Source organism: Odontesthes bonariensis, chromosome 19 (genome assembly GCF_027942865.1).
Source record: "Odontesthes bonariensis isolate fOdoBon6 chromosome 19, fOdoBon6.hap1, whole genome shotgun sequence".
In the NCBI taxonomy this organism is placed as follows: domain Eukaryota; kingdom Metazoa; phylum Chordata; class Actinopteri; order Atheriniformes; family Atherinopsidae; genus Odontesthes; species Odontesthes bonariensis.
In genome coordinates, this window is record NC_134524.1 from 31723211 (window position 1) to 31750538 (window position 27328).

The 27328-nt window shown below is 41.4% G+C and overlaps 1 protein-coding gene across 1 annotated transcript in view; it reads left to right on the forward strand.

Annotated features, from left to right (window-relative positions):
- Positions 1-27328, forward strand: part of focad (focadhesin) — an 86949-nt gene that overhangs the window by 25513 nt on the left and 34108 nt on the right. Inside the window, exons 6-18 of the mRNA XM_075450597.1 lie at positions 3702-3803; positions 3993-4215; positions 6776-6985; positions 7083-7170; positions 8102-8295; positions 9054-9314; positions 19844-19948; positions 20101-20202; positions 20301-20428; positions 22584-22710; positions 22907-23041; positions 24556-24606; positions 24976-25059. Coding sequence (XP_075306712.1) covers positions 3702-3803; positions 3993-4215; positions 6776-6985; positions 7083-7170; positions 8102-8295; positions 9054-9314; positions 19844-19948; positions 20101-20202; positions 20301-20428; positions 22584-22710; positions 22907-23041; positions 24556-24606; positions 24976-25059 — 1810 coding nt within the window. The remainder of the gene's footprint in view (positions 1-3701; positions 3804-3992; positions 4216-6775; positions 6986-7082; positions 7171-8101; positions 8296-9053; positions 9315-19843; positions 19949-20100; positions 20203-20300; positions 20429-22583; positions 22711-22906; positions 23042-24555; positions 24607-24975; positions 25060-27328) is intronic.

Consider the following 27328-nt stretch of genomic DNA (forward strand, 5'->3'; position numbering starts at 1 on the left):
GATTGCTTTGACTTGATGTTGGCTCATTACTGTGTAACATACTTGCCCGGTTGGTAGCAGCGTATATTGTGGCAGAGCCTTAATGGTTATGTGCGAAAGGAGTAGGAGTGAGTAGGAGCTGAACTAGAATTGGTTCTATGAACACCTTCCAGGAGAGACTGTCATCATCCTATTTAACGGGAGCGTGTCTTATATATTTCGTTGTTGGCTGCATTTCTATTCCACCTCTCAATGATGCAGGACCTTTGTAGGTCAACCATTTCCAATTTTTTTTTCTTTACTTGTGTTTAGGTGTTCTTATGCTTTCTTGCAGTATCAAATCAAATCAAATTTATTTATATAGCACATGTCATGTACAAACAATTCAAAGTGCTTCACATAAAATAAAAGCATTGCAGCAGGGAGTGGAAGAAGCATTAAAATACATAAAATAATATAAAGAGAAACAAATAAAATCATATAAATGAATTTAAAAACAAGCAACAGTCCAGATACATTTAAAGATAGCGTGCAGATTTCATGCATAGACACATGAGAAAAGAAATGTCTTTAACCTGGATTTAAAAATGTCTCCATTTGGTGAAAGTTTAATCTCCACTGGCAGTTTGTTCCACTTGTTGGCAGCATAACAGCTAAATGCTGCTTGTCCATGTTTAGTCTGGACTCTGGACTGGACCAGCTGACCTGAGTCCTTGGATCTAAGAGCTCTGCTGGCTTTATATTCTCTGAACAGATCACAGATGTATTTTGGGCCTAAACCGTTCTGGGATTTGTGAACCAGTAAAGAGAATTAGGTTTGTGGTTGAGGTTACTCTGCAACTCCAGAGCAAGGGAAACATGTCGACATCCAGAGGCAGCAACAGAAAACTGCTACATGAGCCATTTGTCTGGCAACACTCTTTTCAGCCGTCACACAAAAGAAGGTGGTCTCTGTCTTGACTTCTTCCTTTGTGTGACAGCTAAAGTAGAGAGCCCTGCTATAGCCTGATGGATGGGAGCCGTAATGAAGCTGAGGTGCTGGAGGCAGCTGCAGGGAACCTGAGGAAAGGGGACAGAGATGGTCAGACAGATTACACATTATGGGAGCCGGACAGAAAGAGCATGTTGGGAGCGCTGTGGGCCATTGCAGGCACAGACATGCTCAGTTGGATAGCTTCCTTCCTCAATTTGGATACTTAATGATTGATGCAACCCACCGGGTAAGTGGACCTGATGGTGACATTGGCCTACCACACACATCAACAGTGTTGATATAACCCCGGCCTTCTGTGGTCTGGAAGGTTAATAATATACAGAATCTTCAACTTGGATTTGACCCCGGTGTTCTGTCTGCACTTAATGCATTTGTTCATTCAGAGAGTAATGGAAGCTGTCTGTTCTTCACAGCAAGTGAAGACTGATAACTGATTTTCATGTTCAGGATTTATAGTAATTTACGTTGGGATGCTGACCGCTGGGTTGAATAAAATGCATAAAAAAAAGTGTCCGGTTTTGCAATGGTTCCTACACAGAGTCCCATGCAAGATCCCACACCATTCTAACAGCGATTCAGCTGGCCCACCGTTGAAAACTCATTACATTTCTCACTACATTTCCCCCAACCAGTGATGACATTTTTCTAGTTTAACATCAAATTTAATGTCTGAAAATCATTTGGATTTTATAAGAAGGAAGGAACATTGGATAAAAGTCTGTAGAGCATCATTTAGGTTTAGCAGTGGCACAACAGATCTGAACACTCACCTGTATCGACTTTATCCTGCAGGCTGACAGTTGGGATAGCAACAAGATAAAAACACGAATATAAGACTTTTTCCAAACACATCTTCTGTGAGGTCCAAGGTAATTACAGCATTATTGTTAAGATAAAAAGTCACAGCTTTGGGGATGATAGTAGACTTAAATTAGAGTAGTGGTAAAAACTAGATACCAATACTTAAATGACAAAAATATCAAAGTAAAGAACTATATTTAACAAAAAAATTGTGATTCCCTGACCTTTAATGAAGTATATCCATCTAAAGGTAGCTCGTCAATGTGAGATTTAGAGAAAAGACTTGGCTTTATGATGAATGAGCCCGTAGATTTGTTTTGATGACAGTGGTGTTCCATCCCACAACTGTAGGGGGCGCCAATAAGTACAAATGTTGAGTTTTATGATGGTGGCACAGTTATCTTCAGAATGTACATTGTATCACTCACACTCACTAAGATGGCCACTTCATAAGATTAGCAGATTATTGAGTCATAACTTCCAAAGTTTGCCAATCTTACTGGGCCTTTGAAAAAAAGAAGCGGCAACAATGTTCCTGGCTGGCTCGTCTTTTCTTTAGCACCGTTATTCTTAACGTTTTTCATACACAAAGCACCTGAATCATCTCGGCAACCTTCAACACAAAAGCCTTTAAGCTTTCTGCACCTGTTATTTTGCTATCAAGTATATGAATAATGGGTGACCGTACATTTAACAGTAAACGCACTGTATCCTTTCATTTTGCGGCATAACAATCGTGAGCCCAACATCTAAGAATGTGGGTGTTTGTGCGGTGTCAGGCCTGTTGAAGGGATATGTGTTGCTCTTAATTTCCCCATAATATTCCCCTATAAAGAGACTTCCATACTAAAATAAAGAAAAGAAATTTAAAAAGAAGCGTTATATCTTTTCCTTTTCAGATCAGCAGAATAATGATTTGCTTTGGGGACTTCCTGTGAAGCATCTACTGGATTGTTTAGTTAACTACATTCTATCATGTGAAATGACTTAACAAATAACACTGTGGATATTCTTTAACTACACATGTAAATCCATATTGCAGAAGGTCGGGCTAATGTTTGTAGAGCTTGTGAGCTTAATTTGTGGTGCTGCCTTTTTCCAGGAGTCCCATCCTGAGACAGGTCTTGTCCTCTCGAGCCTTCTTCTGAGAAGCCGTCATTCTGTAGTCGATCCATATGATGGCTATCAAAACTGGATTTTCCTGCTCAGGAAGCATGATATTGTGGACCCAACCACCAAAATGAAACATTTTCTTTGTTTGGTTCTTGTATCCAATGTGATGAAAATGTTCATGTGCATGTGGAGGAGGATAATGAGATCTGAATAGAAGCAGTCATTTGGAATACATAGCAGCATCACAGGTGCATCAGTTTTTAAAAATTGGAGGGATATTCAGTTGTATTTGTGTGCAACATTTTTTGGGGCAAATTCATGATTACAGAGATATCTAATCGAAAGTACTGGTTCATCTCACAGGAACGAATCTGTGTCGGTTAGCTCATATGTTGAACTCATTTGGTTGATCAAAAAGTAAAGATGATAACCGAGTGAACAATAGCAGGTTGTACCACAGAAAGAAATGTCTGAGCTTTTTGAACTGACTTCACTTGATATCAAGCCAACACTAAAGCTTGGAAGCCCAACTCTCCAGGAGTCTGCGAGCAGCATTAGTCTCAACACTTGATTTTAGAACACACTGGCGCATTGCTGCTCAGTTTTGACATGTAAACCATGACGTTGCAGAAGATTCTTAAAAACATGGCCATGGATATTTTTTCATTATTTAGCAATTCAATATTTACACTTAATTACAGTTCTTTATATTTGGCAGCAAGTTGTTTTTTACATCTTGGCTAACTAACTGGACAGTTCTTTGGATATAGGCCATCTGTAATGGGTACTTGACCTTTGTCCCTATATTGTGCAGAAACACCCCTCACCCATACATCACCGCCCTGGAGAACCGCGTGGACTGCTGGCCAGCTCTGCTGCTGGAGATTGAAGACTACATTCGTCAGGCTGGTGACAGGCAAGGACGGCCCCCACAAAGGCCTCGAACCCACCCACCCACCGAGCAAACTCATCACATTACCACAAGCAGTATAAATAAATGCACACAATCTTCTAAATGCCACATTTAGTTTTAAGGAAGGTTTCAGAGTGGAAAGTGGCTGAACTTTAGAAGAGGTTTGACCCACTGTGTGTTTCTGCACTGCAGAAATAAAGCCTCTTACATCACCATGCTGGTTCCCTTCCTTCGGTACCTGTACTGTGAGCCTCAGAGGCAACCCCAGCACGCCCTTCTGCGGCAGGGTCTCCTCAGAGTGTTGCTGTCCACGCAGCCAGGAGATGAAACAGACCCCTTAAACCAGGACCAGAAGACCTCAGCCGTGTCTGACAGCATGCTGCTCTGCCTCTGCCACCTGCTGCCGTACATGCAGGTGAGATGTTCGACTGTGCCTGGATAATAAGAAGTGAGAAAGCACGGAGTGCCCCAAATTCTTTTTTTTTTTCTCTCTTCCAAATTCAGAAGTAAATTGTGAATTATTAGTTTAGATGTTTTCTGAGAACATATCATTGTTAGGGCTGGGCAACGATTACATTTTTTTATCTAATTAATCACATGATTTCCCTGATTAATCACGATTAATCGCATTTAGTTTTATTTTAAATGTGCTGCCATATGAATGAAAGTGCCATAACATTTGTTGTGCAAACACACTTTTGCATATTGTAGTGATATTTTAGACTGGAACTACTACGCTGAGAAGACAATTCAACTTGGCAGTGTTTACAGATGACTTTGGTTCTGTCGACTCCGCCGTCTGGAAGAACTTTAAAATGAAAATGGCCGAGTAAAAGTTCCGTACCCTTCTCCATGTTTGGTGGATCCGCCGATTACTTTCTTTTCCTGTTCCACAGCAGACAGCAGCAGACTTTTACAAAATAAAAGCCTGTGAGCAACAGACTTTTACAAAATAAAAGCCTGTGAGCAACAGACTTTTATTATAATAAAATAAGTAATAAAACCGGGATGGTCCATGGCGTAGTGGGTTGAGTAGGCGCCCCATGAACGGAGGCTACAGTCCTCGCTGCATCTGGCCCCCGTTCCAGTCCTGCATCCCGAACTTTCCTATCCATTAAAGGCACAAAAGCCCCCCCCCCAAAAAAAAACTGCATTAATGCACAATAAAATATTTATCGGCGTTAAATGATTGACGAGTTAACTCGCCCAGCCCTACTCATTGTATATATATTAGTCAACCATCTTCAATGTCTTTTCCAGTTAGCACTCTACGTGACTTTGATTTTAGTGAATCATCTTCTGAATCACCTGCTATTCTTAGTGTAGAGAACATGCAGCTTCTGATGTTAATGCGAGGATGCTTTGCTCAAACAGCCGGAGCTTGGAAATGCATCGCTTTGAAAACCGCACTCTTGCACAGTACACACCGAAATGTTTTGCTGCTCCAACGTTACCAACTTTTCCACACATGCATCGTAGCATGACATGTATGCTAGGAGCATGTGGGAACTCCAATTTACCAAGATCCATTAGGTCTGATTTTGTATTGCTGATGCTGTTCACACATGGTCTTCACAGAGGGAGACTTTTCACTGGGGATGCATTTTCCCTGCTGGAAATGCTACAGAGTGGTGCCTGTGTGGAGTGCACAGAGGCAGGGCAAGATGCAGAAACACATGCTGCTGAAATGTCAGGGAAATGTCAGTGTTCACAGCCCGCTGATAGTGATGGACAAGACTCCCTGCCTAGAACTAATAATGATAATACAGAATGCTTTTGTGCCTCTGCACATTATTGATGTGTGACAGAAAACCAGAAAACTGGTCAGCAGAAAAAAAAAGTTTGAAGCATCAGTTCTTATCAAAGAGCATATTCACACGCCCTATATGCTCCAGACGTATAGCTGGTCTCTTCACAAAATTGGGACAAAATTTTGTGGACATTTGCAATGGTCAAGTGAGATTATATGTCAATGCAGCAAGTAATCCTCGAGCGTTTCTGCTGAGCATGGACAGCTGCTGCGTCTTACTTCCTGCTGGCCAGTCAGGTGTTTCTGAACAAGCCCGTTCATCTGCTCAGCTCCACAGACATACACAGGGGTGTGTATCTTATGTGTGCCTCATTTCTGATTCAATGAAAGATCAGCTCATTGGTTTTGTTAGTACTGAGCAATTGGTTTATTTCTGTAAAGCACAGTCTAAATTGCTCAGCCCTATCTGAGATCCAAGCTGTTTTGGATTCACTATCCCGTATCCCAGCTCTCTTTCTGGGCTGGTCACAATGTGTTGGTCCAGCTGCTGTTCCTTTGTGGTAAGAGTTGCCCGGTGCAGAAAGGTTGGCTCTACTTAAGATAATCCCCGTGCCTCCTTTTCCAACGCTGAAGAGTGTAAGCCAGTGTATCCTGTCATTGGCTAAGATAAGTCATATGTAACAAAAAAGGCAATAAATAGTCAATAGAAAGAAAAATGACCTAGAAATAGATGATGTCCTCAGCGTGGCACCAGCTGTTTATTCAAACACGTCTTTACAATCACTTTAAAGGTCCTGCTTTTCAGACTAAGTGACATCTAGTGCGATGAATAGCTGGTTGCATCCAGCTGAACACCTGCCTTCTCACCTTCCATTTCTAAGCACAGCCTCATCTTTGATTTATGAAAAACATGAATCGGCCCGCTCTATAGCCGTTTTATGGGAAAGAAAATAGAACAGTTCTGAACTCAATCAATCAATCAATCGATAAAAATACCATCAATAATTTACATTGTTGCCCTTTCACTGATTTCCTCCCGTCCTCATAGCCCTCGCTGGGGTGGGTACAGATTGGCAAACAGCAGTAACAGTAGCTGCTCTGCTTGGGGAGGTATAGTAGACATAAAAACACCTTGCCATTGACCTTATCCTCTGCACGTTATTGGGGAAAATGTGATCTGTTGTAGCCTGACAGACAGTGAGAGTTTGTGTCTCTGCCCCTGCAGCTGGACAGCGTGGAGGCGGTGCTGGAGCTCTGTGGGTTTGTGGACACTCTGCTTCAGACACTCATCAGGGCTTCCGGCGAATGCTGGATGACCGAGAGAGCCGGACTGCTTCTGCAGCTGCTGTGTGCATGTCAGCGGTGCCTCAAGTTAAATGGAGACTGCCGACCACTCCTCAACTTAATGCAACGACTGCTGCCCGCCTGCCAACAGGTGACTCTATGATCAGATGATTATTCTCTGATTATACTCAGTATTATCTTCTTAGAACACTTTGAATGGCACTGTGACAGCGGTATGTGTGTTGCAGGAAGTGCCCCTGGACGAGCTGATGCTGGGTGTGGCCCTGCTCCTGCTGGAGGCCCCTGCAGCTCAACAGAGCGGCTTGCTCAGTCTTGGTAAAAGCAAGATGTGCAGCACACAAACTGTAAAATCACAAATGATTCTTTTTCCGTTTTGTTTCATATTTGAAAGTGTAGTTGAAAATAACCAGCAGGGTGGTGGCGGTAAAAGGGATTTGCTTAACAGCAGGGACTGTATCATCTGAGGGTTTTTTGTAAGACAGATGGGTAAATAGATGCTTTATTGATCCCACATGGTGAATTGTGTTATCATTATAGCAAAGAAGAATGATGTGAAGCAACAGTGCAAAAATATTCACAATGTATAAACTCTGTTTCCAGAAAAATTAGGAAGTTTTCTAAAGTGCAATAAATTAAAAATGTTGTACCGTCAACACGGCCAAAAGAAGTTGGGACAGACGTCCGGATAATGTGGTTGGGGATTGAATCAGTCATTTATATGCTCAACTGGACACACACTGGGTCTATAAAGCCAGACTCCTGGAGGTCTTGCAGAATGAGGTCTGACATTGTCCTGCTGAAATCACCACGGACTTCCCGGGAAAAGACGTCTCCTTAATGGTAGCATATGTGTCCAAAATTCCAAAATCCACCTGTTCTATGGTACCCGCACACATATTACGCCCTCCATGTTATGGACACTGATGCTCATTGTCCAATCTTGCAGAGCACTGTTACTTTTGTATTCTATTAAACTTGTTATGTCTTTCTTTCCCTTTTCCCAGCTTTGTTAAAGTGTGTTGTTCAAATATTTAGATCTTTTTATATTTTGAAATACAAAGAAATTGGTTAGTGAAGATGCTAAAAGTAATTTCTTTGGACGTTTGCTTTTTAAATAAAGGTTCAAACAGTTTAAAATATTCTGGGTATAAGTTTTTTTCTGGAAATGAGGTTTGTACTTGCTATGGATTTCTTTCATTTCATGGATTATTGCCTTGTTTCCTGGCACTCCTTTTGTTGGCTGCAGCAATACGTTTAGCCCCTGAACGAGCTGAGCTGTCCCCCTGGCTGAGTCCTGTCCTGGTTCTGCCTGTGCTGCAGCTGCTCTCCTGCTCGGGCCTCACCGAGCCGCTCTCTGACCCAAGGACACACAGCCTGAACCACAGCCTGGCCCACAGCCTGCTGAGCAGCATCAGCAAACCCACGGATAAAATCAGACAGGTAACAATTAAGCATCCTATACTGTTCTGTTTCTTTTTTTTTCCCATTACTGGGAGCTACAACATACTTTGTTTTATAAGATGAAACCAAAGCAACTCCTCTGGACTCTGAGGCATCTGGGATGGACCATCACACAGTGGAAACATGTTTTGTATTCCAGATCATTTTTGTGAAGTCATGAATGATGTGTGCTTCTGATCTGAGACCAAAAGGAGCATCCAGACTGTTATTAGCAGTGAGTCCCTGCAGCCTGGGGTTATACCAGCGCTCAGAGTTAACTTCCACTTCTGTGATGGCAGCATTAATACAGAAAAGTTCTCTGAGACATCTTTTCCGGGGACATCAATGCAAAGCCACATTCTGCACACTTTACAAACACAGGGCAGAGGAAGAAAAGCACTTTGGTTCTGCCTGCGGTTCAGAGCTGTACACAACAGAGAATGTTGGAGAATTTTGAAAGTGCAAATGCAGCAATGATGACCTTTATACTGTTACACACCTGAAGTGTAATGTGTTTGTGGAAATTATGGGACAAAATAACATCTGAAGCGCTTCATTGCTTTGAGTCCTCAATGCTGGAGCTGGCTAGAAAATGTTGAGAAGGAATGGCAGCATTACAGATTAGTAGAATCTTTCCTGTTCCAGTTGTGTTTAGGATTTAACTTGACGTTATATATTGATTCATCCATGTAACTGTTTTTTGAATGAAGTAAACTGATGTGACTTATTTTCCTCTTGAACCTGTTTTATTTCCTCAGCCTGGCCCAGCACTGGCTCTTCCTCTCTGCTCCTGGTACAGTGAGCTCATTGTAGCTTTGTCTGTGCTGCGCAAAGTGTCCCAGGATCCAGGGGTAGCAGCTGATTGGCTGCTGGCGGTTAATTCTGCCCTGTCATCCAGCCAGCACCTGCCCTCGTCCCTCACTCTCATTGTGACTCATCTTATCATCACAGGCGAGGAGGATGTTTGCCAGCTGGCTTTGAAAGCAGGTCAGGCCATTGCTGCCGCCGACCCCTGCCAGGTAGATATCCCCCACAACACAACTGCTTCTCCCAAGGTTTTTGTGTCTGAATCCATGCTCCGTGCTGTCATGTAATAAAGTGAGTAGAAATACAATAAATCATTTGTACAGATTAGTAGAAACAAACATTTATTCTCCTTTGAATCATTGCTTAGAGCTATAGGTGACATGTTAACAAAGCCACAAGAAAAAAACAATTCTAGCTGATATTTGCATTTCATTCATTTAAGGAGTCGATAGTTTTGACACGCTCAGCCAGCTTGTGATGGTGCATCTCAGGGTTCTAGCTAGGATGAAATTATAGCGTAGTGGTGTAGGCGAGGGAGCGAAGCGACCAAGCCCGGGGGGGATGGTGCCCCCCCTTCCGCGATGCGGAGATTTTGGAAATTTAAGGTAAAAATTGGCCATTCTAGGGGTACCCAAAGGGAGAAATTGTACTTTAAAAACAATAAAGTCTTAATGGGAGATGTTCCCATCTTTGCTTTTGGCAGTGTGTTACCTTCATAGTGGACCTTGTCAGAAGACATTAAAACTTAGACATAACCAGGAACTCTGCTGTTTCACTGCAGTTTCGTACAGCTGCCTGTACAAACGCACCTCCTGACTGAGCCTGGCCTCACATCGGTCCATCCGGTTCGTTGTTCTCGGCGCAGCCAAGTAACAAAAACCGACTGGTGCACGACAACGCGCTGCGCCGTCTTTTCAAGGCAAGCGCCAGGCCTGAAACGTCATTTTGACGCCACGGTCCGCCACCACCGTGACAGACACAGCAACCATGCTAGCGCCTTCAGTCAATCGCGCCTCGTGGAGAGGAATGTTTTCTGTTCTTTTCTCGAGCGCCAAGTCAACTGCACGTTCAGCTTAAATGATAACCTGATCAGCTCATCACATATTGTATGTAAGAAGCTTTGAAAAAGCACAGCAACCTTGACCGTTTTTGCTTACTTCAAATAGGGACGGGTAAAATAGGCTACAGCTAACATGATTTCTGCCGAATCCCCTTACGTGTGCGCTTCTGGGTGTGTGAGTAACCATGGCTACGGAGCACTCTTACCAGAGATTCTAGGAGCCGCGGACGCGGAGTGCCTCTGCCTGGAGCTACAGTCTCATCTGCGGTTGTACTGACAGGCAGCGCAACCTTTCTTGGCTGCCATCGCGAAAAATGTGTCAAGTTTGTCAGAAAGGTGAAAATGGCATTGATCTGGCGTTATTGTACAAATAAATACAGACAAAATGCCGCTATGCTGTATTGAAAATAAGCGTAGCGGTCCAAAATTATAGCGTAGCGGGCCGCGACGCAAGTTTGCGCTAGCTAGAACCCTGCATCTAAGTTTTAGACTAGTTCTGGATAATTTTGGATGGTTCTGCACCTCTGGCCTCAGAAGATTATGCTCTTTTTTAGAACAACATCTTAGAAGCTATGCACAAGCTCTGATATTGGCTTGCTGAAGTTCGTTTGTAAGATATCTGAGGAGTTGTGCTGCTTGAAATAAGCCCCCCGTGCCTCTATATTCTTTCTCTTCCCATCACTCTTCCTCCTTCTTTCATTCCCCCTTTTAAAATAAATTAAATGGAAAAAAAACCCAAAACATTGAACATAAAAAAAAAAAAGTCCATTTTTGTCCAATTGTTCCCATTAAATCACATTTAATGGGTATTAATGACATTTTAGAGGGATTCGAATCTTGGACTTATTCTTGGCCGTTCCATACATCTCAGCTTTTGCTGGGTTTGCAACTGTACTGAAGAACATTACGATATTTAAAGGTCCATTTACAGTTTAGCTTTCCTACAGATGGCCTCACATTTTCGTATTTTTATTCTAAATTTCTCTCACTTTTTTCGTACGAAGGTCTCGTACGAACACGCCACGTCAGATTCAACAAACGCTCTTAACTTTCGGAAAAAGTGTGTAAACGACCTGCGTAAATGATGAATGCCACCCTGTGTAATTAAAGTGCACGAGGATAGTAGATTTGCATACTCCACTCCCAAAATAATACCATATAAGGCTACACTTCCTGTCTCCTGTGCCAGGAAGTGTTGAGTCATGAGAATGGCATCAAGGTGCAAAAAGAACAACTTTAGGGGCTCTGAGACTGAATTCTGCTTTCAGAGATCCAGAAAGGAAAATCTGTCATTTTTAGCAGTCAGCAGTGGAATTACGGGACCTGCTAAAGAAATGGGAAGTTATTACGAGTGCTGTTAATTCCGTGTCACCTGTTCGTAATGTCACCAAAATAAAAAAGAAATGGTTTGATATGAAAATAAACGCTGTATCCAGACACACCCACCTGGCCTTCAGCACGATTGATGCGTATGCATTGCTCCGATTATGTTTGGCAGTCCAGCCATGACATGAAAGTCCCTCTTAATGTGTACTTGTTGGACAGCGGTGTATGGGAATTTGATGTACCATGGGTGATAAACTGATGAGAGCTTTGATGACCAAGGGGAGCGCACGACTCACAGAGGACTGGGACACCCCCCATCTGTCTCCAGTCTCCCTCTGAAAGGTTCCAGTGGCCAAAAATCCAAGAGTGGTGAGGACCTGGACGTGTGGTGGAATTGGGTTTGAACGGCGTGTTTCTCTCTGGAGTTGTGGCTCCAGCAAGCTGCATATTTACAGCAGCATAGTCCTTTGTAATCTAAATCGCGATGTCAGTCATTTGTCTGTCTCCACAAGGATATCTACACGTTTTCGGAGCACACGCTCTCTTCAAAGAGCCTGACGCGCTAAGGCATCCAAAAGTAACAAGTCAGCCGCTGGTTCCGCTTCCCATTAACCTTGTTATATACAGAGTCAAATGAACCTTCAATTAGTGCATAATTTAAGTCAAACAGAATAATGTCAGCATCATTATGGGGTATAATGTATATATTTATTTATGTTTTCTTCAAAGTAATTAAATATACAATCCATTAGTCCAGCAAACTTGATTGGAATAACAGCCGACTATTTTACGAAACTCCTACGACAGGTCTGGATCACTCATGAATTCTGTTTGTACCTGAAAGAAAACTTAAAATACGAAACGTTTGGTGAATGCGCAAATTCATGCATGAGGTCCATTGTCTTCAAGCACTCTTAACTTGGATGTGAAATTCATGATCACTACAATCCGCCCAGAACCAACCTGGGTGAGTGAAACAACTCCAAACCACCACTGTGTGTCACAAAGCCTTTTCACACATCCCTTGCAAGCCTGGAGGGATGTGTCTTCGTTGCGCATCGATATCACATGTGAAAGCGCACAAAGTGGTGAAATTCGATCTGCTGCTGATATGCCTTTGAGCCAGCAAGCAATGTGTTAACAGGTGTGAAACCAACTCTTTAAGTCTATCTTAAGCCGCATTCGGACAGAGCATTTCTAAGAACGGTCCACCTCGAATTTCGTTCTATGAGCTGGCCTTCCCCAGGGGAACTGTTTCATTTTGCAGTCGCACATGAGTCGGAACCTCGATGGGGACTGATGCGACGCAGCCGTCTGCGACAGCGACGTGTTACTTTAGCGCCACACTCGCTTTCTCGAATAGAAAACTTATCGTTGTGAACATTTTTATGTTCCACCGCGAGCCTTCAAAACATCTCTGAATTCCCTCTGAGGCGTATATGGCCAGAAGAGCGTTGACTTCTTCGTCGGTCCATTTATCAGTGGCTCTGTCCGTGTTGTTGTTTTCGTATCTGCAACAGTAGTTTTTAAAAATGCCGGGGCCACAAGAAACGGAAATGAAGAAGCGGAAATCCAACAAGGGGCGTAGCCACCAACCAGCAAACACCGACGTCCTATGGAACCCAGAAAAGACGCAGCCTCGGAGAAGGATCCAAAATGGTTATTGGAACCGAGGGCCGTGGTCCCGAGTAGGGATGGGAATTGATAAGATTTTTACGATTTCAATTCCATTTTCGATTCTGCTTAACAGTTCGGTTCTTTATCGATTCCCTTATCGATTCTCATTTGGGGGGAAAACGGTCGATTAGCATCAACTTTGTTTAGTTTAGAAGTAACACGAGTCATGACCTTACAAACCCAACAACGGTGAGGTCCACATTGGTCTATCATGGCCTGGGTAATTGAACTCTTCCTGCTCTGGTGAAAGGAGAAGCTGGAGGTAGACGTGAACTGGGGGTAGTACCACCAGCCTCTGGCTCTGAGCCAGTCAGGCTCTGTCTCTCATGATTTCATCTAAATGTAATGCCTGAGAAGGCATTCATTTAACCTTAACCGTTACTAACAGCAGCTTTTACAATGAGGCAAATGGTGCTAACATGATAGGCAGTGTTTGTAAGTTAGTTGCTGCTGCTGGGTTCAGATTCACCAACGTTAGTCCGGAGCAGATCGAAAACGCGACATTCATTCATAGTTATTGCATGTTGGTAGTATTTCCTCCCTTTGGTGAAATATTCACTTTGCAAGTTGCCCTGTTGTCGTCTTTTTTAGGGAAGTGTAACCAAACTTTCGAGCTTTTGTACAGCGCCATGTTTACTGTTGGCTGCACTGGATGCCATTCGCTCCCACTGGAATCGATAAGGGAATCGTTTGCAAAACAAAATTGCAAAACGATTCCAAGGAATTGAAACACTGGGAACCGGTTCTCAACAAGAACCGGTTTTCGATTCCCATCCCTAGTCCCGAGTTCCTGTATGTCCGAATGAGGGGAAAAACGGCCCTATTCCTGAAAAGGTTATAGGAACTGTAAAAGGTTCCACCAGTGGGAATGCACCTTTAGTTGATTCAATGATGCCGGCTTCATTTGTGTGAGCACACACTGATGTGGGACTGAGCCTCTTCTGCCTGGCATGAGTGAATTCCCAAAGAGAAACAGCAACTCGTTATTTTCACCAATAAGCCCCGACAAATGTCTGGGGGTTCTTCTCCTGAAGAGGAGTTTTTAATCTCTAGACCAAATGTTGATTTTGTCTGCTGGATGTTTCCTAATGTTCACTGACAAACTGTATTTTAGTCATGTACAAGGGCTTTTTTTTTTTTTGCCATGTCAGCAATACAAGTCCACTTTTTGCAGTCTTTTTGCCCCTAAGTTGAAATGTTTGGGATTTTATTCACTTCTCATTGCATCATACATTCCGCTCTCAGGCTGAATTGACTGGGAATGTCAGTCCTAAGCCGTGTTCACAGATGCCCTGCAGTCCTGGAATTTTCTAGAGTTGTTCTGGAGCAGTGGCATGTGTGAACACAAATATCTTCAGCTTTCCACCCCACCCCCTGATAAAATCTCAGGGGGTAAGTCATTGAACGAAAGTGTCCCCGCTAAAGTGGACACATACATAGGCGTAGGAAACAATATTTGAGACAGGTGCATTTGTCCCACACAAAAATAATTTTATATCCGTCAGGTTTTCCATATGTGTCCCCCCCAAATGTTAAACTCATTCCTCCACGCTGTTACAACCTGGCTCTTGGGGCCACAACCAGAAACGAGAGTGAAGAGGGGGTAAATGCAAAAATACTACTTCATTTATTTCTACCAAGACAAAACTCATGGACAGAATCCCATCTCAGTGACTCGTACTGAAGAAAGCGCCCAGTGGTGGCGTGGATAGAACGCATGAGGTTCTCTCTCTGGGCCGCCATGTCTGGAGGAGGAGGAATGGAAGGTTGAGCACTACGAGCCCAGGTGCAGCTCATACCCTCATGATGGAGACGATGGAGATGACCCCACCTTCTCCAAAACCCACAAAAGAACGCAACAATAGGGGCACACCCCTAGTGGTGTGGAGGGGATCGGCACACTATCCTCAACGTGTTTTTTTGACGGCATCATTTCTGCATCATGGCTGGCTTCTGGGTGTTGGAGACGGATGGTGTGCTACACCTACTCCCTCATATTTCCATCTAGGAGAATGCTTCTCCAGGAAAAACCCTCCCGACTTTCCTTCTGTAAAGATGTTCTAATCACAGGCTTTTAACCTGGAATTAGACTTTTCTTTCATGTTCTTTTTTGTATGTGAAAAAGTATGAATGTTTTCATTACGAAAAACAACGCAACGTCGGGTTTTAGGTATTGATTTCTTCTAGTCTATGACTTTAATCTCTTGGCATCTATTTAAAGAAGATCAATTGTTTGTTCAGATATACCATAAAAGGCAAACATTTGTAATTGCTTCTCAATGTCACACAATAGTGGCTGGCGGTTGATGCAGAGTTTAGAGCAGAAGTCATTGGAGTCATGTTCTCTTGGAACAAAATCTTTAAAAGTATAACCTATAAACTAAGTATAAACTAAGATTTCTGTTTTTTTTTTGGTGAATCCCAATAACCTTATTGCTTTTAATGAAGTGCAACCCAAAACATTATCATACTTTCATCCTATCCGCTGCTTTTTAAAAGAATTGATTGTGCTCTTAACTTTATTTATCTGACAGCTTTGGTTACTGTCAGAGTCATTTCTTTCATTACTTTTGTTTGGACAAAGCAAATATTTTGACGTGGTCTCTGTTAGCTCAGATTATTTTCTGAGATTCTGAATGCTTCAATGGATCTTTTCTTATCGAGCCTATAAAGAATTTGAAGCATAGTGTTTTAGACTTAGCACAAACATTGATGGAAATGTGTTCAAATCACAAAAATAGCGCTGCCGTTAAAACCCTTCATCTTCCTTAGCTGCTGAATATTCTGCCAAGCTTTTAACTGACAGACTGTCCTCTGCCCTCCTGGGACTGTAAATGGAGTCGCTCGCGCCACGGGATGATGTGAAGTACCTCGTGGTGTTATAGACTCCTCATTACACAGGCCTGTAAGAAGCCTGCATGTATTCCCCTGCTGCTCTAATTGCTCCCAGAGTGCCACTTGTGTCTGAGCTTTGAGGTGTTGTTAGTTGTTATTGGCACATTTGAATCCACTGGATTTCCTTCCTGGCTGCTGCTCATCACCTCACATTTGCCTGCTTACAGCAGAAAACACTTTCCACGAGCTTTTTATCAGGTGAGGGGAATCACAAAGCTGACCGCTCTCTGCACATAGAGTAATAATTTCTGATTCTTTCTCATGACAATTGTTGGTGTCATAATTATTGATTAAAGTTTGTTTGGTTTTGAAACAGATATTTTAAATGATTAAGCTTGAAGGAAAACCTCAATTTTCTTCTCCTGTGCCCCCCTTTCTGGCTCTCAAACCATGCAGGTGAAGTAGTTGCTATGCAACGGCCAAGTTGATTTATGTTGATTAAAGGCTGTTACACTGCAGAGTTATTGTGTGACCAAGGATCTGGACTCTTTCCGACTCCGACAATCACCGCTAAAGGGAACAGTGAAGTGTTCACTCCACATTGTCTTTTCTTCCATTCCACTCTTTAATCATTAATCTATTGAGCTTTTCATTACCAGAGTACGGTCAAGTGTAAGTGCTGTAAGCCTTTCCTCAGCACACGACACATGCTGTCAGTTAGTCTGACCCAGGATTGTCCACTGCAGCTCCAGTGCTCGTTCAGAGCCATGGCCTAATGTAGAACCACTTTTTGTACTGATTACTTTTTCAGTGGCTCCAACACTGAAAAACTGGTACTACAGTAGCAACTCTTTGCAGGGCCTGAGCACATAACCGCTGACGTTTGGGGCTTGGGTTTGGGTTATGGAGACCAACTAGAGCAACACCATGTTTAGAAATCCACAACCTCTGCAGAATTTAGTTTGTTTCAACCTTCAAAGAGCTTCAACATGGATATAGAGTTGAACCAGTTCAATGTGATAGCTGTCTAATACACTTAGGGTTGCCAACCGTCCCTTGAAAAACGGAATCATCCCGTATTTAGAAACAAATGTATGCGTCCTGTATTGAGCTGAAAAGGGACGCACTTTGTCCCGTATTATCGTGAGAATCAAAAATAGTCCATAAAATGTATGAAAATGTAAGGTAAACGTGCTCCCTGGCCCTCTCCTGCTCTGTGACAAATGAGCTGACAGCACATTAATAAAGGAGTACGACAATACGGAATCCCGCTCATCTCATTGGTCGAGATTGACTCAAAGACAAACAGCTCCTTGCTGCAGCAAGAGCTCAGAGGAAGTACAGATGGAAAAAGTAGCGTTGAGTTGTGCATGCAAAATTGCATTGAGTAGAGTTGTGCATTAAGTTCATAAGTTCTATTTTTAAATATGTTTACAAGTTTACAAGTCTGTTTGCACTTTTGTTATTGTCTATCTATAGTTTTATATTTATTTATACAATTTTAAGTTTAAGACAGATTTCTGTTTAAGAAAGATATTTATTTTATTCAGTTTATTTTGTTATTTTGTAATAAAGTACATTTCTGGTTAAACATTTGTTTTCCATGTGTTTATATCACTCAAAAATATGCATTTAATTCCATCCAAACTGCTCTTGCACAAGCCTTCAACCAGCACTGAAACCACTGGGCCCAGTAATCGGTAAATCTAAGGAGAGACTCCCCAATGAAGTTTTCTTAAAGGGATAATCCGGAGTAAAATGCACTTTAGATCAATTTACGGGATGATTGGGAGTACATACGTCTAGTTGACATCAAAATCATGTCATTTGGTTGTGTTTTGAGAATTTCGATTTGACCGTTTTTAGCCAAAAGTCGTTAGCAGGAAGTGAATGGGGCATATCATGTCACCGCTACAAAACGCTATTTTTATACCTCTTCTACAGCTCCAAACAACATAACACTTACGTGGTAGTGAGTAGAGGGTCCCTAAAGCCAAACCGAAGTGTCCCGAGGTCTTCATGTGGTCGGATATAGAGTCCAGAATGAATTTAATCAAGCCAGTACCTTTCCGGAAATGTTGCTGCTGCAGCTGCCGCTTAACCCGTGGTGAACTTGGTTTGAAATTGGATATTCGACAGATATTCACGATAAGGAAATAAGGTGTCTTTTTTTTCAAACCAATATCAAACCAACTTCACCACGGTCTTAAGCGGCAGCTGCAGCAGCAACATTTCCGGAAAGGTACTGGCTTGATTAAATTCATTCTGGACTCTATATCCGACCACATGAAGACCTCGGGACACTTCGGTTTGGCTTTAGGGACCCTCTACTCACTACCACGTAAGTGTTATGTTGTTTGGAGCTGTAGAAGAGGTATAAAAATAGCGTTTTGTAGCGGTGACATGATATGCCCCAATGACTTCCAGGCTAACGACTTTTGGCTAAAAACGGTCAAATCGAAATTCTCAAAACACATCCGAATGACATGATTTTGATGTCAACTCAACGTATGTACTCCCAACATCCCGTAAATTGATCTAAAGTGCATTTTACTCCGGATTATCCCTTTAAGTGGGAGAAAAAAAAAGCAAGAAACCTTAGGTAGGAGGACAAGACTTAAAAACGTTTTCCGTTACGTAGCACAATGCGGTCCAGTACAGTTGGACTTTGCATGGCTCTTTATTTTCCCTACATACAGTGGAACCTGTTTATGGTTGCAGCGTGTGTTCAGCTGCAGCAACACAGGGAGAACTTGGCTGTGTGTGTATTCATTACGTTGCAATGATTCCGCACATACTTTTATGCAAACTGACTTAAAGGTGAGGACTATAGAGTGCTTATTAGACAGAAGGAGTTTAGTTCAGAGAAGTCTTAGTTCAGAGTGGTTTAGAATATATTTTTGGGAGCGATCGCACCCACTGAGCACCACAGAGCTCAACTCCATTCAGCAGAGAAGAAAAGATTGATCAGTAAATCTGTATAAGCAGTTCATAAACACAACAGAGATTTCCATGATTTATGTTGTAAATGGTTTGCTGAACTCATAAATGACTCCATAGAACAGGGAAGTGTGTTGCTGTGTGCTGCAGAGACGTTGTTTAGACCCACAGGTGATTGTTTCCACACGTTCTATTGCTTATCACTGGGCTTGCTTTGTAAATTGGCTGAGATGGTGCCAAAAAAAAAAACGGATTAGTATCTGTTGCAAGGTACTTTGTACAATCGAATACCAAAACAAACAAGACTGTACCAAGTAACTGAAAACATGCTGTTAGACTCAACCTGATGAGCTCCAAGTTCCCATTAATTTATAGACCATTGAACGGCTTTTTAAATGCTTCCTCTTAGAGGAAAGCTTATCCATGTTTCTGATCTTATCAATACTTCACTAGGAGGAAAACTTCGTCATGTTCAAATGGTCTATTAAGACCTATTACCACTGTATCAACCTTAATATTTCCTCTCAGATGAAAGTCTTTTAAAGATTTGTTATTATTCATTATATCAACCGTTCTGTTATTAGCTATATTTTTAAATGCCTCCTCTTAGAGGAAGGTTTATCCATGTTTGTTAGCTTTTGTTAGTTTACTCAAATTACCTGTTATAGTTATACCAATCCTACTGTTAGCTAAATTTACTTTTGCTCTGTTATAGTTATACCAATCTTACTGTTAGCTAAAAATGACCTGATTGATGTTCTGTATCTGTATTTCTGTCTGATTTTTTTTAATTTTTTTTTATGTTTTTATTTCTGTATTTCTGTACCTGATTGTTGTTTTTGTGTTGTAAAGCACTTTGGAAATTTCACTTCACTTCACTTCACTTCCAATGTGTGTCCTCAGGTGCCCCCCCTCATCTCTGTGCTGTTGTTCAAACTGGCCAAGGAAAAGAATCCAAGGCTGGTTCACGCCGTGCTCAGCTGCCTGCCCAACCTTGGGACTCATAAGGTACGGACCACCTATGCACTCCGCTGTCCTACCTTACAACAAGTATCGTTTGGCATGTGTAATGTCTTACAAACTACTGTCACATAGTCATTTGTCGTGTCTAACTTTACTATTTCGGTGGTTTGATGTGCTCATGTGCTGAATTATTTCAGCTATGCGTCCCCATGGTGCTGCAGACTCTCCACATGCTGGCAAGTGCTCCCAAGCTGAGAGCTGTATCAGTGCGTCTAATGACTGTTCTATGGAAGAAACAGGTCTGTAGAAATAATGACCGTCATTACTGTCACACTCGTTAATTTAGACTCTCTTCTCAAATTTTTTCTTTTGTTGCTTTCTTTGTTCGACTCTGAAGGACCGAGTCTACCCAGAGCTGCAACGTCTGCTGGGCCAGCAGGACACCAGGGGGGTGGTGGGGAGGGAAACCCAGTGGGAGCAGATCCTGGCCAGGGCCGCCTGTCTCAGGGACATCTGCAGGGAGAGGTCGGAACCACACACACTGACACACACATACACAAGCCCTGCTATTACCATATTACATTGACTTCTATTGACTAATGTAGATTGTAGAGCCTAACGTTAGCCTTGACCTAACCTAAATTCTCACCTTAGCCCTAATCCTAGGGCCTTATCAGGACTGTGCTTTGGTCCCAGTAGGAGCTACTGGTCCCTTAAATGTTCTAATGAGGAAACACAGACAAGAATAAGTAGTGTTCCTTCCCATGACAAAAACAACTGCTTGATTTAATAAGAAATAAGACTAAACAAAAAGTCATCTTACCATTGTATCATCTCCATTCATATTTATTTGAGTTATAATCAACATACATCACTGATAATATTGTGAGGCTTGAAATCAAGTAAATATCATGCTGCCACTCTTAACAAATATATTTTTGCACAGTTTGAGGATGTGAATGTTTTTTTTTAGTATGAAAAGGCAAATATTTTACAAAACATATAAGATATTAACACAATTTGGTGGATTATGATATAAAAGTGTTCATAGAATTGATAAATTTATATACTTTTTACATCACTCATTAATGTTTTCCCTCATATTGGAACTGGTTCCACACATTGTTTGTCAAGTAAATTAGATTTATGGACCAACAGATAAAAATAACATGCATTTACCATAAGGAGTGACCAAAGTGCTGCCCCACTGATCCATGTCTGGTTGATTCAAAAGGCTTCAAGTGACCATTTGTCACGTTTCCGGACTGAAGGCTCTTTCTCACTGTGCTCTGTTTGAGTCAATGATCAATTTTCCCTTTTGAAACCGTTCTGGAGAATCTTACCTCTGAAAATGAAGATGTTTTTGTATGCTTACAAATGTTGTACAGACCAAATAACTGACTGAAAATCATTTTTTTGCCCCAGCTATTACAATAATAACGCCTTGTGTTAATATTAAACCACAAATGACAACCCGAACTTAGACAGCAAAGCCAGTTTAAAATATAAAAGCTAATACTTCAGAAACGTATAATAGCTTTTATAGCATGTGATTTTCCACCAGCTTTAACATTATTATTGTACTGACTGCAAAATAAGGGGCTGTGTCCAAATAGCGTTTTTTTTTCTGAGCACGAGCACTTCATTTCAGTTCTCAGTGACAATAGGGTATTTAACTTAGTATTTGTGTAGGGTAACGGCTACTCAGAGGAAAAGCATGTTACCCGGTGTTTTTTCAGACTGCTCTGCCCTTTTTTGAGTTGTGAGCATTAAAGTTTAAAACCTCAGAACTTTTCAGAGAGAGGCTGGTGTTGTCACTGTCACTTTTTTCAGGCAACCAGTCATATAGGCCGAAGCAGTGACCCCAGTAACGAGGAAAGTGGAACGCAAAGTAGTTGTACCCGTGTCTGATTATACAAAGCTGTAAGTTGTAGGTTATGGTCTGTTGGACAGAAATGATCAGAGCACAGACAGGAAAACTCATCTGTGGGAGCAGGTCAGTCGGACAGTAAATGTTAACGATGAGAAAGCTGAAGCAGTCTGTTCAAAGTAAATGGGCAGCAGTTTGTCCTGCAGGTGACAGCAGAGCACCCGCAGACGCTTTGTGGAGCTGATTGTCTCCCTGAACACTGTTTTCTGGCACTACTTAAAACCTCATGAAAGAAGTATGACTTCAAATTGTCTTTAGATCAAGCTAAAACAGATGTAGAACCAGACTCTTTCTAATAGTAGGTCTTGCACAAGTCTATGATATTAATCGTAGCCTACGGCTGTTTCTGACAAATTGGGTCACACACTGACCTCGCCCTGCTCTCCAGCTGTCAGACTGAGTTGTGGTGATATCTGTTGGAAGTATTCTCAGTTTGGTGCTCTGAGACGGTGTGGAAGAACAATGTGAAACAAAAATATCTGACTGGCAGAAAGATAACACAAAGCAAAGTTGGTTGAACATAAAGCAGCGGTCAAAATATAGTTACCTTAGGAAAAAATATCACTGTGTTAGCATTGAGTGTTTCTGTAATGAAACGCTGGCTGGAAGCACACTTTTCTGGCAGAGAAAAGGGCAAAGTTGATGCCATTGTCAAAGAAATGTAAGACTTTTTAATACCTTCTTATTAGTTACCTTTTAAAGACTTTTCAAGTTTGTGTGTGTGTGTGTGTGTGTGTGTGTGTGTGTTAGGCCTTACCAGCATGGGGGAGACATGTTGGCTGCCATTTCACTCACTCTGAAGCAGTGCAACAAACCAGACCTGGCAACCCCTGCTGCTCTTGCCCTCCAAGGCTTGCAGGAGCTTTGCCGAGCAGAGGTACTGCACATGCTCCTAATGTGTTTTTTTTGTGTGTGTGTTTGCAAAATTCTTTAACAGTCTCAGAATCGAGCTTATTGAGTTATCTGGGTAGCTGATTAAATCTGAGATCGTTTAGTCAGTGCTCCAGGTTTCAGGTTTGACTTGGTTCCAGGTTTTAGGTTTGCCAATAAGTTTTACTTGGTCTGTTTCACAGGTTGTGGACATAATTTCGACATGGAAAAGTCTCGGTCCAGAGCTGAGCTGCGACTCCCGTCCACTGATGGTTAAAGCCATAGCTGAGCTTCTGTCACTGGTTCCCCAGCTCACTGTCAAGTCAGAGGAGTACGAGGTACCTAATGTAACTCGTTGCCTTTTTAATTGACCTCTTCTTGCACTGTCCAAACCCATTTTTTTTAAATTCTCATGTTTTATGATACAGAAAAATAGTTCTCTAATTTCTGAGATCATAGCTTTTTTAATTGAACGTGTGCATAAAACAGAGTGAAAGCTACATTCTTCTGTTTTTGTGTCTTTGTGTTGGTGTATTTTCTGGACTGGCTAATCTGACTCCGTAGCATTACTGCATTACCTGCCAATAAAAGACTGTTAACCACACCGCTGCTAGCTTGGACAAGCTAGCTTTGATTTGCAGCTGGCTAGCCATAGTCTTAGCTAAACCTAAAACTCATTTTGGCTACATGTTTAGTAGATTAAAGGAATATGAACATGGCAAAGAAATAAAGCTTTTTGTAATTCCATATGCTATTAATTTAAAAACTCTATTTAAAAATAAAATTATTAAAAATGTTAGCAGTGACTGAGCACAGCTTCCTTTAAACTTCCAGAGGTTAGCTGGGATGGTAGAACTATGCACAGAAACCAGACCAGTATTTGTGTTAACCGACCATAACTGGCAGCTATAGCTGGGAATGTTGCACGTATGAATGTAGATAAACTTTGGACAGAACCTTGCTATCTTCCCTCCGTCATGAGCTACAACTCATTCATTTTAATGTGAGGAAAACAGGAAATGATTGCAGCTCGTCACTGAAATGTGCAAACATAATTGGCACATAAGGCAAGAACGTCAGAACTGAAGGTCCAGATGCATCTCTCAGCTCCTGTGTCAGGTCTTTGCTGGATTTTTTCCTTTCTTAAGGACATCACTGTCAGATGCTGTTCACCTGCTGTAGATAGTTTTTTAGGCCTGACACTTCTTCTTTTGTCCTCCACTTGTCCAGTTTTAAGGACAAACTGCACACCATGCTGAGATAAGCCAACTTTTCAGCTAATAGCTCTTTTGGAATCAACTTGTTGGTACAAAAATCTTATTTTCTGTCTGTCAAACTGTGTCATCTTTGGCATTTTTCATAGATACAACTAAAGAAATGGGAACAAATGATGTGCCTTTGTAAAAGGCTGCTGGTAACAAAGCGCCTAAAATTGGTCCTTTGCTAAGTTGTCTGTTATGTGTAGACACAACACTGGTTCATCCCTGGAGGTGGTTGTTTTTTTTATGCTCGAATAAACATACCGTGTCTGAAAATGGTCAGGTACAAGGACTGGACTAAAATGAGAAAAAGTAGCCAATGATGAAAGAAAAACTTCAGAAATCCTTGAGAACTATTGCTTTAGACTACATTAAAAGATTACAAGAAAGGCTAGCTGTAAAGTCCTGTATATGAAGCTTGTTTAACCCAGTGCTGGACTGAAATTGGAAAGAAAATGTCACCATAGTTCCAAAGGCCCAGACTTACTGAATGGGGTTGTACACTCTTTACGTTAAAACTCTACAGTAACTGTGATTAAAAGAGGGGTCCTTTTTAATTTAAAAAAGAAAGTATCTCTTTTTTTTTCTCCTAGAAACTCAAAGATGAGGTGGTCAGCTTCCTCTGGAATTATGCTACAAGCAAGGTCTGTATACTGCAGATATCTGGTCTCTGTGTGTGAGTGAGTGCATTCTCCGTTATAAAATATAAATTCCTGCATGAGGAGTGTTTGGCTGTTATTTGCTGTATTTCAAAGGGTTTGACAGATAATTCCTATATCCCTCTCAGATTATACAGCACACACACAGTTAAGCACAGCACATCCAGTGATGCAGCTTTGGTCAGGACTGAGTTGTGTTGAGTGCTTTTAAGCTTTCCTTAAAGCAACAAACTCAGTCACACAGTAAACCATGTGAAGCCGCTTCTAAGTCTACAGTGTGCTGGCACTTCAGATTCATATCTTCTGGTTATGTTTGAAAGACTGAACAAGCTGACTCTGCATTTGCCTGAGCAGGATCCAGAGGTCTCCAGCTGTGGCTACAAGGCTTTGGCAGGCTTTCCTGAAACGGTCCATACAATATTTCACCTTCCTGAGGCGGTAAGATTCCTGCTCCACTCCCAATAAGTGTACAACTTAGCATTTTGTGTTGAATTTTTTTCTGCCAAACAGGCTATTTTAGCAGATTTTATTTTTCTCTTGACCATATTAACATATGTGAACATTTTTCCATTTAATAGTTGTGGTTATGCAGTATGTGAATTTGTGCACAGCTTCAAACTATAATTATACATTTGTTTTTAAATTCATTTAAATTCTTTTATTTGTTTCTCTTTATATTCTTTATGCATTTTTAATCCTTCTTCCACTCCCTGCTGCAATGCTTTTATTTTATGTAAAGCACTTTGAATTGTTTTGTACATGAAATGTGCTATACAAATAAATTTGATTTGATTTGATTTAGGAAAATGCTAGTGAATACCACTTGGCAATAGGCCATCCAAAAACAAAACCATGTGATAATATCTCCAACTATAGGATCACTAAAGGTCAGGCTTCACTTTTGGTTTGTTCCTGTGTTTTCTTCAGGCTTTGAGAATCTAACATGAAAAAGAGTTGCTTACATGGGCAACATTTCACCAATGATTGCGAGTTTGTTTTTGTAATAGTCGGTTCCAGCGTCGCCCTGGTGCTTCCATATTGATGCTGCACATAGTAAGAAAAGAGAAGTCAGAGTTTCCAACTTCTGAATGGGAAACAAGAAGTCGCATAAGGTTTATCGACCACAATTTAAGGCTTATAGAAAGATGGCTTACCATGGAAGCGTGAAATATTTCATTTGCTATTGCCAGTATTGGCACATTTTTTTCTTAAAGTGATACTCCGGAGTAGATTCAACCTGGGGTCATTTGAACCGTGATATCCAGCCAAGTATCCCACCCGCAGTTTTTCCGATATTGGCTGAACATCAGCTGAGTTACTGAGTTATCCCGAATAGCTTCGTACAAGGGTTAATGGAACCTGGCAGTATCTCCAAAATTACCACACTAAAATCACATGCCATGACACCAAACTTCTACAGTAGTACAAATATGGTCTGTACTCACAAAACAATGCATTTGGAAGTTTGAAAATAGTCCAGGAGTTTATTATTATCAACACAAGCCTGATAGCTTCTCTGCTGCTAAAGCTGCGTCGACGTCACTTCTGGGAGCTGGGAGCTTCAAAGTAAGATGAGGGTTGATCTACTGCTGTAGACAACAAAGTATATGCTATATTCTACATGTTTTTTTATGAGTTTTTATGTTTTAGAGTTGTGAAATTATTTTATCAATGGAGAAATTGAGCAGCCTTGCTTTGTTGTCTACAGTAGTAGATCAACCCTCATCTTACTTTGAAGCTCCCAGAAGTGACGTCGACGCAGCTTTAGCAGCAGAGAAGCTATCAGGCTTGTGTTGATAATAATAAACTCCTGGACTATTTTCAAACTTCCAAATGCATCGTTTTGTGAGTACAGACCATATTTGTACTACTGTAGAAGTTTGGTGTCATGGCATGTGATTTTAGTGTGGTAATTTTGGAGATACTGCCAGGATCCATTAACCCTTGTACGAAGCTATTCGGGATAACTCAGTAACTCAGCTGATGTTCAGCCAATATCGAAAAAACTGCGGGTGGGCTACTTGGCTGGATATCACGGTTCAAATGACCCCAGGTTGAATCTACTCCGGAGTATCGCTTTAAGTGAACTGTATAACTGCTGAAAGGAATGTGCTGTTTATGGTAAAGTAAAAGAGCAAAAACAACTGTTCTGACTTTCCACCTCCAAGCTACAGTGAATACAAGTTGTGGGTGGAGATTAGTATTTATAAGTATAAGTTTTCTTTGCTAGTTTTAAAATGTAGCACTCTGAGGTCATTAAATTGATGTAAAGTGCTTTATGAATAAAATATATCATTATTATTATTATTATTATAATATACTTATCTTAATATAATAGATAAGTCTCATATAATAGATAATAGATAATAATAGATAAGTCTCAAGATAATGTACTCATAATTCTGATTCTAATCATTCAAAATAATTCCACTTTGAGCTCCCTACTGATAAATGGACTGTTCTTGTATAGTGCTGTCCAGCTGACCACTCGAAGCGCTTTAACACTACATGCCACATTCAGCCATTCAAGATTCAAGATTTATTGTTATTTGTACAGAGAGACACAGGGTCATGCTATACATTGAAATTCTTGGTGACGAGGCGTCGCCAACAGCATTAAATAAATTAAGAAGGGTGAATGAAAACCAAGGAAGAAGATAAAGTAGAAAAATTGTGCATAAAAAAAAACAAATTTAACTGTGCATAA